Source organism: Paramisgurnus dabryanus, chromosome 19 (genome assembly GCF_030506205.2).
Source record: "Paramisgurnus dabryanus chromosome 19, PD_genome_1.1, whole genome shotgun sequence".
In the NCBI taxonomy this organism is placed as follows: Eukaryota; Metazoa; Chordata; class Actinopteri; order Cypriniformes; family Cobitidae; genus Paramisgurnus; species Paramisgurnus dabryanus.
This window is the reverse complement of record NC_133355.1, coordinates 1,512,983-1,527,892: the sequence shown is the minus strand read 5'-3', so window position 1 is coordinate 1,527,892 and position 14,910 is coordinate 1,512,983. Positions and strand designations below refer to the sequence as shown.

Genomic DNA, 14,910 nt, shown 5'->3' with positions numbered 1-14,910 from the left:
TCAATTATTCTCTACAGATATAAATTAAAGGAGAATTTCCCTCACTGCAAAGATTAACAATTGAAGTTCAGTTATAATTCAAATAAATATTAATTTAATATATGTCGGGCCCATCAAAGGGGCAAAGGCCCCCCATGCATCAGTGCTCGCAGCTTTAAAGGGATAGTTCACCCAAAAATTTAAATTCTGTTATCATTTTTCCTCCTACATCTGTATGAATTTATTTTTTAATGAACACAAAAGAAGATATTTTTTTAAAATGATGATGAGCACACAGCTGATTGTAACCATTGACTTCAATAGTAGGAAAAACAAATACAATGAAATTCAATGGGTACCGTCAACTGTGTGCTTACCATCATTTATTAAAATATCTTCTTTTGTGTTCATCAGAAAAGCAGACCTCTTTAATATCATGTATCAGGGGCGTAGCCACGAGGGGGCCTGGGTGGGCCTCGGCCCCCTCATTTACATCTCCGGCCCCCTCAGATTTCCAATTGCTTAAAATAAAATAACAAAATGTTGATTTCGTAGTCTGATTGATAGATTGACCAATCAAAATGCAGCACGGTAAAATGCAGCTATTTTCAAACTTGATTGGATTAGCTCATGTCACGCGTTGTTGTGCGTAATTTACGCTGTCATCTTCGCATGAGAGTTCATTAATATTCTGTGACAATGTGCCATCTACATCTTATATATGAGTTGCCCCCTCATTTTAAGATAGGACCCCCCAAAAATGTAATGCTGGCTACGCCCCTGTCATGTATGTGAAAGTCAATTATTTCTTTTCACAGATAAACCTCCTCAGGTCTTTGCAAGGACCATCAAACCAAGTGTGTAGATTGCCGTTGCCGTCACCCAGACTGGCACAGTTTTCACTGGATTGATCGTTCACTTTCCAGTTATCAGGTTCACTTTTCCCAAATTCCCTCTTGTACCAGAACCTTTATAAGAAAAATAGTTTTTACATCAAAGACTATATTTATCTTTAAAATAATTATAATATTAATCATATGCAATTATTTACATAAAACAAGTTTAATAAAACTATTATAATATAATCAACCTTTTCTTTATATTAATATTCGATCTAATTGCCATTTTAGAATTATTTAAGTTTTTTGTGCATTTAATGTATTTTTATTTTATTTTATTCTGTAACTACATTGAGTAACAGATATCAGATTAATCTACAGCAGATGTCAGATGTGAACAGAGTTCTTACTCTACTCGAGTCTCCTCAAGAGTTTTGTTATTCACCCAAACCCATCGACCTTCAGTCTCCAGATCATTAAGACCGATCCAGTGAGTCTCTTTAATTTTAGACACCAGGAAATCCTGACAGAGAAAACACAAATGTCAATACGGTAAAAAAGCTTCGAAGATGGTTAAAAATTATTTTGACACATCAGGTTAGAAACAATAATCTGTCTGAATAGTGTACTTTGAGTCCAATCCTTATACATTTAATTTTCTTTAAATATCTCTGATTCACCTGTTCTGTTTGGCTGGTTATGGTAACCAGGTCAGCTCCCATTGAAACACACACAGCACGACTGCTTGCCCAGTCTCGTTTATCAGTGCTGAAGTAAATCATCCCACGACAAACTGTCCAGCCATCCACCGAGAGATCGCAAGACTGAGCTATAAATTAATTAAAAGAGTGATATCAGTCATATAATAAAATATATAATGCAAATAATATTTTTATTTGGAATTTGGCAGAATCTATAAATAATACATTTAGAGAACTGAAAATAATCTTGAAGTGTCCTCCTAATTTTTTTCTGGCTTTACAGGCATGAAACTTATATAACTTACCATCGTAAAGTGAAGCTCTCAGTTTGTTGTATTTGGCTTTTAATTCATGAAGTTCACTTTCAATGGCTGATGCAGAAATGAATACGAAGATAAAGAAGCAGTTATTAAACAAATTTGCCCTCAAAACACTGATATATATATATTTGACATCATTCATCACCATGAATAAAACCAGTTCTCATGTGCAGCAAAAGATTGTTGAGCTATACAAAATAGAAAGTGGCTTTAAGGAAACATTTAAAACATAGAAACATCTATTTCCACAATTGGGGACGTGTTTTAAACGACTGGAGATGTTGCAAATCTGCCTGAAAGATGACGTGTGTCTATATCGTTTTAATGGTCAGCAAGGAGAAAAATATGAGTGGCCAAAAACTCTCCAAGGAAGGATCACAGATGGAGAACTTCAGAAATCAGTTGAATCTTTGGGTCAGAAAGCTTATAAAAAAAAGGAAAATACGCCATCATCACGACACCACAAGTTGTTTGGGACACAGTTGAAGAAACCCTCTGCTCTCATGCAAAAACGAACTCCAGTATATTCATTTGCCAAACTGGAACTTTAAACAGGACTGGGTTCTGCGGCCATATGAAACGAAAAATAGTTTTTTGCAACAAGAATACAAGATGTGCACACAGGGATTAAAAAGTTTATAGACATTAAATATCAGAGATCCTGGAACTTATTCAAATACATGCGTCATGGATTATATCAAATATCAACAGATAGAAAAGTTAAAATCAGAAATCTTCTAACGGGTTTTGGTTAAATCTTTCATCAAGACAAACATCAAAATCAACAAAATGGAGGAATAATCTAAGATCACTTGACATGAAATCTTCAGCATTATAAGACATTATAATAGTACAGTTTAATCTTAGCCGCTGTACTCTGCTACTTAAATTAAATAATACAACACTCACAGCTGTTATCCATGCAAACGGAGGTAGCAAAGAAGATTAAACTTTATAAAAAGAAGAATTAATGAATTAATAGTTAATAATATTACACTTTAGAATTTCATTCATTTAATAAATCTGAGATGGAAACTACACTTTTTTTGTGAAATATTCTTAATTTAGTATGCAACTGAATCAAACAGCTTTTCAATCTAAATAATTTTAGAAAAATATTAATTGCAAAACAATAAAGTAATGCAACAACACATCAGTATCAGTTTAACCCTCAAGAGATCCCAGGGACATTTTGTGCCATTCTGATTTTTATTTTTAAACCATCTTGACTGGGATGATTGCTCAAAATTTGGCAGAGGTTAATCATTTTTGATAATTTTTTTAATTTGTTTTGTAAGCAGTCTAAAAGTAAAATCCTACTATGATAAGAAGAGAGATTTTTTTGAATTCTGCTGTAGTTTTCCATCAGTTCTCTGTCAGGATCTGATAAGAACACTAAAAAAAAAGGATGAAAATGTTTGAACCTTAAAACCCACACACAAAAAGTACAAAATAACTTAGCAAAATATTAAATAAAAGGTCACGCTCTCTATTTTTAATAAACACTTCACTTCTACATCATTCACATGCATATCAGTGTTAATATGTAAAATAAAAGGCACTTTCTCTCGAGGTGCTCAAACCTCTTTTGATGTCCATGCATGTACTCAGACTACACACATGTGTTTGTTAGTATGTTGTAATTCAGGATGTTGTTCATGAGTAACAGTATACTTACAATTCATCCTAAGAGCGCTCAGACTTCCAAGAAAAAATGAAACAGAGACGGACAAAACCAGCAAGAAAAGTTTAGTCCTATCAGACAGATTGACTCCATTATGACCTGAAGATAGAAATCAAATGACTTCATGATTTTTATTAAATATCTATATGATTATATAACAGCACTTGCACTGTTTGTTTGTTTTAAAACTCTTGCTTTATTTGATTTTGATCACAGGTCATAAACTGTATCATAGTTGTCATGTGACTTGCACCTTTTATATACTTTTTCAAAAAATCCAGATATTTATTGATTGTTCATGATTTCTCCTTGTTGTTAGACTTTATGTTTTATTCTTTCTTACCTTTGCAAGGAGAGCATTTGTCATCTGAAGTCGGTATGAAATCTGAACGTTTCTCCTCGATTGATGCCATCTTACTAAGAGGACAGGAAACAGAAGCTCAGATCTTAAAGAAAAACAAGAAACTTGTTATCAGACATAATGAATCAGCGAAACGTCCATATAATCTGATGAAACTTAATCAAATAAGATATGGAGAAAGTGTAGGGGTTGTGGGGTATTTAACTTGTCAAGGTTTTGTAAAGTAAGCACACAGCAACAAAAATGTAATCAAAAATTCAAATACAAATACATTTTCTCTTTTATGTGGGTCGACCTTTCTCGAAGTGCCACCTCAAAGACGATAAACAACTTGTGAAATTTGTCTTCAGTTTGTTTAACAGATGTTTGAAAAAACAGATATACCTGTATGATTTACTGCTTCCGGTGGGATTTCTCAGTATCTCAAGGGGCCAGGGCCGGTCCTCAATATTTGAAGTGTTGGTGGCTCCTTGCACCCTTTCTAATTTTCAGAATAATGTGAGAAAGTGTCATGACGTGTTTTTCCTATACCCTGTATGAAATCATTTAACCACTAATGTTACAGTTATCAAACATGTTTTTCCCATTACTTCTTTTTATCAGGGCTATAATATATAATTCTATATTTGCAATAGATTAAATTTTTAATAAAATTTTATTGGAAATTATGCAAAGCAACATGTGTTAAACATTTTAAGGCAGAAAAAAATGTGTTGTTGTTGATACAGTCATTTATTTAAAAACCCACCGTTTTTAGGAAAAACAAAACAAAAAGCCTAAAAAACTACAGATAAACATCTCTTATTAGACATTATTTCAGCATCTGTATCTTTTATTTATTTATTTTTTAGCTGGGGTTTTTCCTCTTAATCCAGACTCAAAACACATCTCTTTAGCTATACATTTACTGAATATATACTTTTTTCTCTTTTATATTGTTTTTTCATTTCTAAAGCACATTGAATGACCTCTGTATATGAAATGTGCTATACAAATAAACTTGCCTTGCCTTGCCTTATCGAACCAATATACAGTATACAATTATCTATTAAAGAATATTCATATTATGTATTGCAATGCCTTATATATGCCTTAAATAACCATACAAATCAGCTGCTACTGGAAGATAAACAGACAAACTACTAAGCAGAACATTTTTATTCTTGGATATTTTTTTAATACAAATAATTGCTCATCCTGACTCATCTTGCCAGCACGGGTCACAAATGATAAAAAGATAACAGTGTCTTTTATACTGTATACCTTAAATGCAAAACCACACTTAATGTTGGTATAAAACACTGTCTTTTATTTAATAAGATTTAAATGTACAATACAGAGAGACGTGCAAAGATCCTCAATATAAGATCGAGACTGTCATTATAGTCATCACTCAAGTGCAATAAATTATTTTTCACAAATTAACTTTTTCTTATATTCACAACATGCATCTATTTAAGTAAAATCAGCAACATTATCATAGAAATAGAAAATGACGACTTTACACATAAGCGCCTCCAAAGCGCCCTCAAGCGGTCATTTTTAGAACAGTGCCTGGCGAGTTCAGCCTGCGGTGAAGAAAATGTCTTAAAATTATCTAACCCTGTTAATTTTTTAGTAGAAAATTTCAAAATCTAATAAACAAAATTTTTAATTAGCTTATTCCAACTCATTTTGCCAGCAAGGGTCACAAAACATTAACAGATTACGGTGTATTTTATACTGTATACTGTAAATGCAAAACCACACTTAACTTACATAATTATAAAATCAGAGTAAAGACCGCCTTTTATTAAATATTCATGATGTAAATGCACAACATAGAGACGTGCAAAGATATAAGATCGAGACTGTCATTATAGTCATCACTGAACTGCAATTAATTATTTTTCACAGATTAACTTTTTCTGGTATTCTCAAGATGTATCTTTTTTTTAAGTAAAATCATAAACATTTATAGAAATTACGACTTTCTAATACTTGCAGCTCAATGCAGGCATGCCTATGCTTGCGGTGGAGCAGGCCCCCCATTGACTAAAAGGATTTTTATAAAATAAATTATATTCCACATAAAATATACATATTCATTTTATATTATAAATTTTATAACGTTTTTAAGATGCTTTGGAAAACAATTGTTATTCTGGTAATAATATGTGTATTTATCAAAAGTGGGGCTCTGTAAATCGCTTTTGTCCAATCACAATGGAGGAGAGGCGGGACAAACAGTACATCGACCAATCGGAACATTCTTCCTCTACTACTGAAAAACATAAAAGTTAATATATCTTGTCGATTACAATATATAACAGCCCGTGCAACCATAATATGAATACGCTTTGATTAAACAAATTATCTGCAAAATCTGATACTTATAAAACAGTACTTCCGCGGAGGTTTGAATAATAGCAACCAACGCACACAAGCGCCTCCAAAGCGCCCTCACGCGGTCATTTTTTAGAACTGCGCCTTGCGTTTGAAGCTTTGGTGGAGTTTATTTATCCTCAAAAGATTATAGAAATTAATGGGCTAATGTATTGTTCACTGTATATACATTTTCCGTTTCGTTTTTAATTGTATTTTAAAATAGGCATTGAATGTTCTTGTGTTTTAGAAGCAAAGAAAATGCCCTAAAATTAACTAACCCTATGATTTGTTTGTTTTTTCCAATGGATATTTGGGTAAGCTATCTTAACTTTAATATAATTGTTGTTTATAAACTGGAATTTATTGTGAATTTGCTTCAATATTTGATCACTGTTTTATAATAAAAACAGTTTCTAAATACAGTGGGAGTCATTACACTGATTAGAGTATTAATATTATTAATAAAAACTTACAATAAATTGTCATAATTCTTTACTTTTTACTTTTAATTTGTTATGATTTTCACAAAGTTAGTGTGTTGTAAGTTGGGTAAGAGCGCCACTTAGTGGATAATAGCGGTAATACATATTGCTCTAAAAACTCGTTATTCGGCAGGGAAACAAAAACCCATTATCATGTTTTTTATCTAACATTCAGGCTATGTTATTTTACTGTAATCAATGAAAATGTTTCTAGTTTGGGGTAAAAACCATAGCACATGTACCGGTTTAGATACTGGTTTTTTTTAAACACATGCAGTTCACAATAAACTTGTCAAGATTTCGTAAAAGAAGCACACAGCAACAAAAATGTAATAAAAAATTCTTCCGCCAAGCAATTAGCAATTAGTTCTTCAGAAGCGGAATATTAGCGCAGTAATATTGGACTTGTTTGACTTAATACAGCGCCGGTTTACACCTGTAGACTTACAGGCGGATGACGTTAAAGTACCGCGAGAGCGAGACGAAATTACACTTCGTATGATTTCTCGAATCGTTCTCGCGATACTTTGACGTCATACGCCTTGTGGGCCGCATGAAGTCGAACAAGCCTATTACTATAACACGTCACAGGTGTCACTCCTATCAGGAGTCAAAGGCCAAGTGTCTATATAAAATGTGGCTGAATAAAACACATTTGACAAAGGCAGAATGAATAACAAATACATTTTATCTTTTGTCTGAGTTGACCCTTCAGTTTGAAAGAACAGTGAGATATGGATGGATGGTCACCTGCTTTCGGTGGAGTTCTCAGTATCTCGCGAGGCGAACTACGGAGTCGCCAAAATGATAAAAGGTAATTGAAAATACCAAATCTTTTTAAGTGCAAGTGATCCAAAGGAATGTATTTCACACCTAAGTAAATGAGTTCGTGTGGATGGGGGCACTTTCATTCGGTTTTTAAAATGTATATAAATATTTAAATATATCATTGCTTTTAGGTCCAAAATAACTAATTTGTTGCAATACAGTGAGAGTCCAATAGATGGCGCTGCAGTGCGGTATATTATTTACTACTGCCCTGATAATGAATGTGTGAAATTGATTGAATCATAAACTCTAAATATCACTTGTTTAACACAGATTGGACAGATGAAGGTGTGTGCGTTGTCGTTTTTAAAAAAGCCTATTTTCTTTGTTTTAACAATCATGTATTTTTACGGTGATATGAAGTAATGATTATCTAGCAATGCACTTGATGATTTGAGATGATTTGCCCTTAACCATGATTTAACAGGACTTTTGGTGGTTTTAAGCAGAGATACTCTTGTAACTCTTGAACCCATCTACTGTCAGAGATCCAGGCAGGTGCACACTTTTAACCAGAGGTTCTCAACTCTGGTCCTCGAGATGCATTTCCTGCAGAGTTTAGTTCCAAACCTGATCAAACACTCCTGAGCAAGTCTCCAGGAATATGAAAACATTGCAGGCAGGTGAGTTTGATCAGGGTTGGAGCTAAACTCTGCAGGAAGTGCATGTCGAGGGCCAGAGTTGAGAACCTCTGCTTTTAACTAACAGTGTTAATGTAGATTTACCAGCATTACCAGCCATTGATTAGTTATGGAGCATAACATGAAGGTAACTGTAGGTGATTCAGTAGCATTTAGATTTTTTTATGATCATGCATCTCTAATATTTATAGTATTTAAACAGTTTGTATACAAATCCCTTAACCCTCACTATACCCAGAAACCTGACCCTGACAGAAAAGGTTCTGCAGTTTTACATTTTACGTTTACATAAGCTGTTTTTCTCAAGGGGACCAAAAATTATAAACATTTGTATTTGTATGTAATTCGTATAGGGTTTAGCAGGACCATACTGTACAAACACCAAAAACACACAGATCATTCTGATATGCCAGTTTTTTCATTTGCAAGCTTTATTAAACATTAAAACATTTGCATTTAAAAGTTATTCTAGAAAAGCTCTATACAGTAGTTGTTGTCAAAATTGCTTAAATGTAATCCTTTAAACAGAGTAAATGATAATTTATATTTTATTCTGCTTCCTCAGACATCTGATTTTATCAGCACTGGTCTGAGTGCAGACACTTTGTTAGATTTAGCCACAGTTTATTTTTTAACTTCTTTTTATTTATTTATTCATTTAGCTGACGCTTTTATCCAAAGCGACTTTACAATTGCATTCAAACCCGGGTCTCTCACACCAAAGGCGTGTGTCTTATCCACTACGCCATCCCACCCCCAGGTGTTGTTAAACAGCTCAACTTTTCTCCACAGTCTTTTATTCAGGAAGTTCTGTATAAGTCCTCCAGTCTCTGGAGCCTGACATTGTTTACTTAAGCAATATCGCAATCACAGCTGTGATGATATAGAGCTATATCACATGACTCTTAGAGCGATATTGCTTTTATACAACAGTTCGAAGGCACACGTTTAAAAAAAGAAAACTAGAACATTTTACATTCGGACGTGAGCTCCAGGGCACTGTTGTTTAAAAAGTGTAATCTGGATCAAAATGATTCAGATTTGGAAGTCCCATTTTTTGCTATCCAGGATAAGGTAAACCATCTCACTTTTGTCCTGGTTTTTCAAAGCAAAATTAGATTGGATCAATCTACAGAATCAATTTTTTTTGGTTATGAAATTTTTATCTAATCCGATAGCCAAAATTCAAATGGATTACTTTTGAACAACTGAACATAAAACAGAATAATTAAGTGTTTTATATTATAACTAGTTTTTTTTTTAAATAAGTCAGAGAGATGTTTCTGCATGCTGCTTATAAATATCATCTTACAACATGTTTTAATAATCATGTAAGTCATGAAGTGTCCCAATGTATAGTGAGCCGGTGTATTTACCTTACCAGTTACAAATGGCGTTTTTGTGTTCTTTTAAGGGCACTTCGGGAGGAGAGATGGGATGATCTTCCACAGGATAAGGACATAGGGATAATCATTTCCGATGAGGATTCACAGACTGATTCACAAGTTAGGGAACTTTTTGAGACACACGGTAAGTGTTTGAGGCTGTGTGTGTGTGTGTGTGTGTGTGTGTGTGTGTGTGTGTGTGTGTGTGTGTGTTTGACCATCCGCTCTGGTGGCAGCTTTTCTAGTCAGAGATATGTGAGCTTATGGCTCAAGTGTTTAAAGAAGCCTCCCTCACTAATTATAAAATGACCATTAGGTGGCGAAATGATAGAAACGCTGATACAAATGGTGAAGTGGTTACTGTTATGTTAACAGTACAATATTGCATGGCTGGGAAGGGCTTTTAGCCAATCAGATTCGAGAACTAGAAAGAAATGTTGTATAAATTATTATAACATATATGTTTTTGGCCCTGTAAGACTGTGATAAAGCGAACACCACCAGTTCGCTTTGAGACGTGGGTGCAAAGACAATGTATGTGTATGAAGGGTCCAAGTTTTGGATGCTAACAGAGGGGAAGAGTGGTGTGAAAACATGTCCATGTGCCATCAGAGTGTGCGTGCACTCACAGCTTCGACAGCCGGGGAAACGGGATGGATTATGAGAGGTAAGTGAATGCGATGTGTGTATGTGTGTGGTTGCCAGTAATGATTACCCAGCGGGGAGGGCTAGTTCTCCTCCGTCACATTATCTCCCCCCCCTCTCTAAGCCGCGCACTGGCCGGGAACCGAGACAGGTAGTCGGCAACCACGTTCTGCTTTCCAGGACGATGCCGCACCTTGAAATTATAGGGCTGTAGGCTGAGGTACCATCTTGTGACCCTGGAGTTTCGGTCCTTCATGGAGTGTATCCACGTTAATGCCCTGTGGTCTGTCTCCAAGTCAAACTCCCGTCCCAAGAGGTAATATCGGAGACTTTCTAGGGCCCACTTGATGGCGAGGCATTCCTTCTCCACTGCAGAGTAACGTGTCTCTCGTGGCAGCAGTTTCCGGCTGAGGTAGGTGACAGGCCTTTCTTCTCCTGTTGCTCCCTGTAACAGAACTGCCCCCAGGCCTGTCGCCGAGGCATCCACCTGTACGAGGAATCGCTGGGTAAAGTCTGGACTTTGCAGCACAGGATCAGCACATATCCTCTCCTTCAACTTGATGAAGGCATTTTCGCAGTCCTCCGTCCAAGGAATTGGATTCTTGATCCCTTTTGCAAGCAGGTTTGTGAGTGGCACTGCTAGAGTGGCGAAGTCTGATACAAATCTTCGGTACCAGCCGATCAGTCCCAAGAAAGACCTCACCTCCTCCTTCGTCGTGGGTCTGGGGCTCCTCCTTATGGCTTCCACTTTGTCCACCTGAGGACGCAGCTGTCCATTTCCTAGGTGGTATCCCAAGTATCTTGCTTCCTGCCTTGCCCACTCACACTTGTCCACATTTAGGGTCAATCCTGCATTCTGGATCTTCTGTAGGGTGCTCTTTAAATGTTGCAGATGCTCACCCCAGGAGTTGCTGTAGATGACCACATCATCCAAATAAGCAGCAGACCAACCTTCACAGCCTTGTAGCACTTGGTCCATCAGCCTCTGAAAGGTCGCTGGGGCCCCATGAAGGCCAAATGGTAAAACCGTGAATTGGTGCAGCCCAAGTGGTGTCCTAAAAGCGGTGTACGGTCGTGATGCTGGGTCTAGGGGTACCTGCCAGTATCCCTTGCAGAGATCCAAGGTTGTAATGTATTTCGCCTTCCCGATCCTCTCCAGCAGATCATCAATCCGAGGCATCGGGTAAGCATCAAATTGAGACTGTGCATTCAGCCTCCTAAAGTCTATACAGATTCTCAGTGTTCCATCCTTCTTCGGGACGATGACCACTGGACTGCACCATTCACTGGTCGAGGGCTCAATCACACCAAGCTCCATCATCAGCTCCACCTCCTTCTTCAGTGGGTCCACAAGCCGTTCAGGTACCCGGTAAGGCCGTTGTCTTGATGGTGTTGGGTTGCTCAGATGGATGTAATGTTGAGCCAACTCAGTCCGCCCAGGCCTCTGGCGGAAGAGAGCAGGGAACTGATCTAGGAGGTACTGCAGGTCTTTACGCTGGAGGTCCTCTAGGTCGGCCATTCCCAAACTGTGGTCCGCGGACCACTAGTGGTCCGCGAGGGTACTGCAGGTGGTCCGTGAAAAGGCAAAATAAGAATATGTATATTTTAATATACAAACTCATATTTTGGGCGAACGTCTACTGCTGCCTAATAAACTTTACTGTGAACTAATTCATTCTGGTGCCTGTGAACGGCACGCTCTCTCAGTTTAACGTCGTTCAATAGGGTGCCAGATTTGTATATTCTTCCAGGCGAAAACCCGACTAAAACACACTGTAAACAGGCCTTAATGTGTAGCGGGAAAAACACCCAATCTGGCAACACCGCCACCACTCGGTGTTCACCAGTCACGTTGCATGCGTCATCACAACAACACAGACGCTGCTGAAATTCCTGCCGCGCAACTCAAATAGTTTAACATTAAATAACATCATATTTGTCCAAAACGTTAACGATTAACATAGGCTGCTAACGCATATTCCGGATCTTGAAATAGACTTTGACTAAGCTCCCGCTATTTAACGTGCACGTGTGGAGTGCAATACCTGCGAGTTGTCAAACACGCAATGCCTCGCAGCGCTTCTTCCCCGGGGTGCGACTCCCACCCGGCTAGCCTTTCAAGGTATGTGTAAGCAAATACAAAAATTAAAAGACAGTCAATGCTAATGTAAACCCTGGTTGAATAAGGATTTAAAGTTGGAAATGAAGATGAAATCTGACGCATTTAGCTTCAGTGTTAAAACTGATCAAATAATTGCTGTTTGGTGGTTCTATATGGGCTATAATGGCAATCATTTAAAAAAAATAATATGGGAAAAAATAACTATAAATTAGTTCAGTTTTGGAACTGTGACCTAGTTTAACATTTTCAAATATGAACTATGAACTGAACTAGTTCATTTTAAAATTTGTGATCTGTGAACTAAACTAGTTCATGTAGAAAGTGAACTTTCCCAACACTAAGAATATGTATATAAATAATTATGATATAAGGTTAAGAAACCTGTTGTACTGATGTGATGACCAGTTATAGTTTTAGTGCTAGTAAGACTATTTAGATGTGCAGATTAATTCAGGACTTTGTGTAGACATATTTTATAATGAGTATTATGAGGTGGTCCGCGAAAATTCTTGATTACAAATAGTGGTCCACACACACAAAAAGTTTGAAAACCCCTGCTCTAGGTGACTCAGATCCACCACAGACGCTCCTCTCTTGGCTATCGACTCCGCAGGTTCTTCCTCCACACAGTCCACCTCTTGTACCATCAATGATGTTTCTGCTGCTTCCTTACCGGCTGGCTCTCTCCACTCTTTTAGCAGGTTGACGTGATATGTCTGCTTGGTCTTACCCTTATCTGGATGGTGTATCTCATAGGTCACCGGTCCCATTTTCCGGATCACACTGTATGGTCCTTGCCACTTGGTCAACAACTTATTGGCCGATGTCGGCAACAGGAGTAGAACCTTCTGTCCAGGTAGGAACTCGCGCTTCCGTGCATATTTGTCGTACCATAATTTCTGCTTCTTCTGTGCCTCTTGTAGGTTCTCCTTCGCCTCCTCTCGGTATCGCTCAAGCCGATCTCTCATCTCCAGTACATACTGTACTATCCCTTTCTCCTCAGCTCCACTTGTAGTGCCTTCCCATCCTTTCCTCAGAAGGTCTAAGGGTCCTTGCACCTGCCAGCCGTATAGGAGTTCAAAGGGCGAGAATCCTGTTGACGCTTGGGGAACCTCTCTGTAAGCGAACAGAACAAACGGTAGCCACTTGTCCCAGTCTTTACCTGTGTTGTTAACAAACTTCCTCAGCATGTTCTTCAGAGTCTGGTTGAATCTTTCGACCAGTCCGTCGGTTTGTGGATGATATGGGGTTGTTCTGATTGCTTTGATGCCTAGCTGGCGATTCAGTTGACCCATCAGCTTCGATGTGAAGTTCGTCCCTTGGTCGGTGAGAATCTCCTCTGGAATACCAACCCTGGAAAACAACTGTACCAGAGCCTGGATGACCTTCGGTGTGGTAGTAGACCGAAGAGGGAATGCTTCTGGGTACCTTGTAGCGTAATCGCTGACCACCAAGATGTACTGATTTCCACTGCTGCTCTTCTCCAAGGGGCCTACGATGTCCATCGCTATTCGTCTGAAAGGACCAGAGATCACAGGGAGAGGTTGCAGGGGTGCTCGACCCCGCTGGGATACAATACTGGTCTTCTGACAGATGGCACATGTATTGCAGTATGTTTGTACATCAGTGTATAATGTGGGCCAGTGAAAACGTGAACAGATGCGTGCATGTGTTTTCTGTTGGCCGAGGTGACCGGACCAGGGGACTGTGTGTGCAAGATGTAATACCATAGGGCGACAACATGTGGGGACAATCAAACGTGTAACATCATTAGTTTGTAAATATAACACATCATTCAACACCACATATCTCTCATTGCACACATTATCATTTTTCCCACATTCAACTTTTTCAAACAATGGTTTTAATGTTACATCACCCCTTTGCAAAGCAACAATATTCTCTGGGATCTCCCAGCCATCAACACTGAGACCTTCCACTGAAGATTCAGCGACTGGTGTACCCAGGTACTTTTCAAACCGCCGTTGTTGGCGTGACTTTCTGGGGCCCTTGGTTCCACCCTGCAGCAGACTATCATCAAAGTCTGGCAGTGGTTGGAGACCTGCCTTAGCTTGGGCTCTAGTCAACACAGGACATGACAGGTTAGCAATGGCATCCTCATAAACATTCACATTCTTGGTTGGTAACAGATCATATATGACAGGTATATCTCTACCAAGAATCATGTCAGCAGGTAAATTGTCAACTATTGCAACAGTCAATAGAAACATTTGATCACAAATACCCACAGTAACTTCAGCTTGAGGATACTGCTTAATATCCCCATGAACACATTGAACAGATGTTGTCATCAGATAATCAACATTATGAACATAACATGGTTTAATAAGGGATATAGAACTCCCAGTGTCCACAAGTGCCTGTAAGGTTTGTCCATTAATAGTCACATCACAACAATTTCTCAGGTTCCCAACAGAGTCTCGTACATTGTCCTCTTCCCTTGGAACGTAACAATAACCAGTCAATTTTGCCTTTCGTGCAGGGCACACAGATGCTTTGTGACCTGACTGCTGGCAATAGAAACAAATCAACCCC

At 38.0% G+C, this 14,910-nt stretch overlaps 1 protein-coding gene and 1 long non-coding RNA gene across 2 annotated transcripts; both read right to left on the bottom strand.

Annotated features, from left to right (window-relative positions):
- Positions 1 to 351: 351 nt before the first annotated feature.
- LOC135775236 (C-type lectin domain family 6 member A-like) lies at positions 352 to 1,880 on the bottom strand. The gene is made up of 4 exons (XM_065285299.2): positions 1,825 to 1,880; positions 1,499 to 1,647; positions 1,229 to 1,341; positions 352 to 947 (listed from the first exon to the last, which is right to left on the bottom strand). The coding sequence occupies exons 2-4, from the start codon at positions 1,598 to 1,600 to the stop codon at positions 782 to 784; spliced, it is 381 nt and encodes a 126-aa protein (XP_065141371.2). The 5' UTR covers positions 1,601 to 1,647; positions 1,825 to 1,880; the 3' UTR covers positions 352 to 781.
- Positions 1,881 to 3,158: 1,278 nt separating this feature from the next.
- LOC135775389 (uncharacterized) lies at positions 3,159 to 3,957 on the bottom strand. Its single transcript, XR_010543871.2, has 3 exons — positions 3,867 to 3,957; positions 3,518 to 3,622; positions 3,159 to 3,234 (listed from the first exon to the last, which is right to left on the bottom strand). It is a non-coding gene; the product is annotated as an uncharacterized lncRNA (long non-coding RNA).
- Between the last annotated feature and the right edge of the window lie 10,953 nt (positions 3,958 to 14,910).

What these genes read in the sequence shown, in the direction of transcription:
- LOC135775236 (XM_065285299.2), bottom strand. Translation starts at nt 1,600, where the DNA reads ATGATTTACTTCAGCACTGATAAACGAGACTGGGCAAGCAGTCGTGCT. An exon ending in TAACCAGCCAAACAGAACAG is followed by an intron (nt 1,342 to 1,498) that starts GTGAATCAGAGA and finishes TTTCTCTGTCAG; the next exon opens with GATTTCCTGGTGTCTAAAAT. An exon ending in CTTGAGGAGACTCGAGTAGA is followed by an intron (nt 948 to 1,228) that starts GTAAGAACTCTG and finishes TTTCTTATAAAG; the next exon opens with GTTCTGGTACAAGAGGGAAT.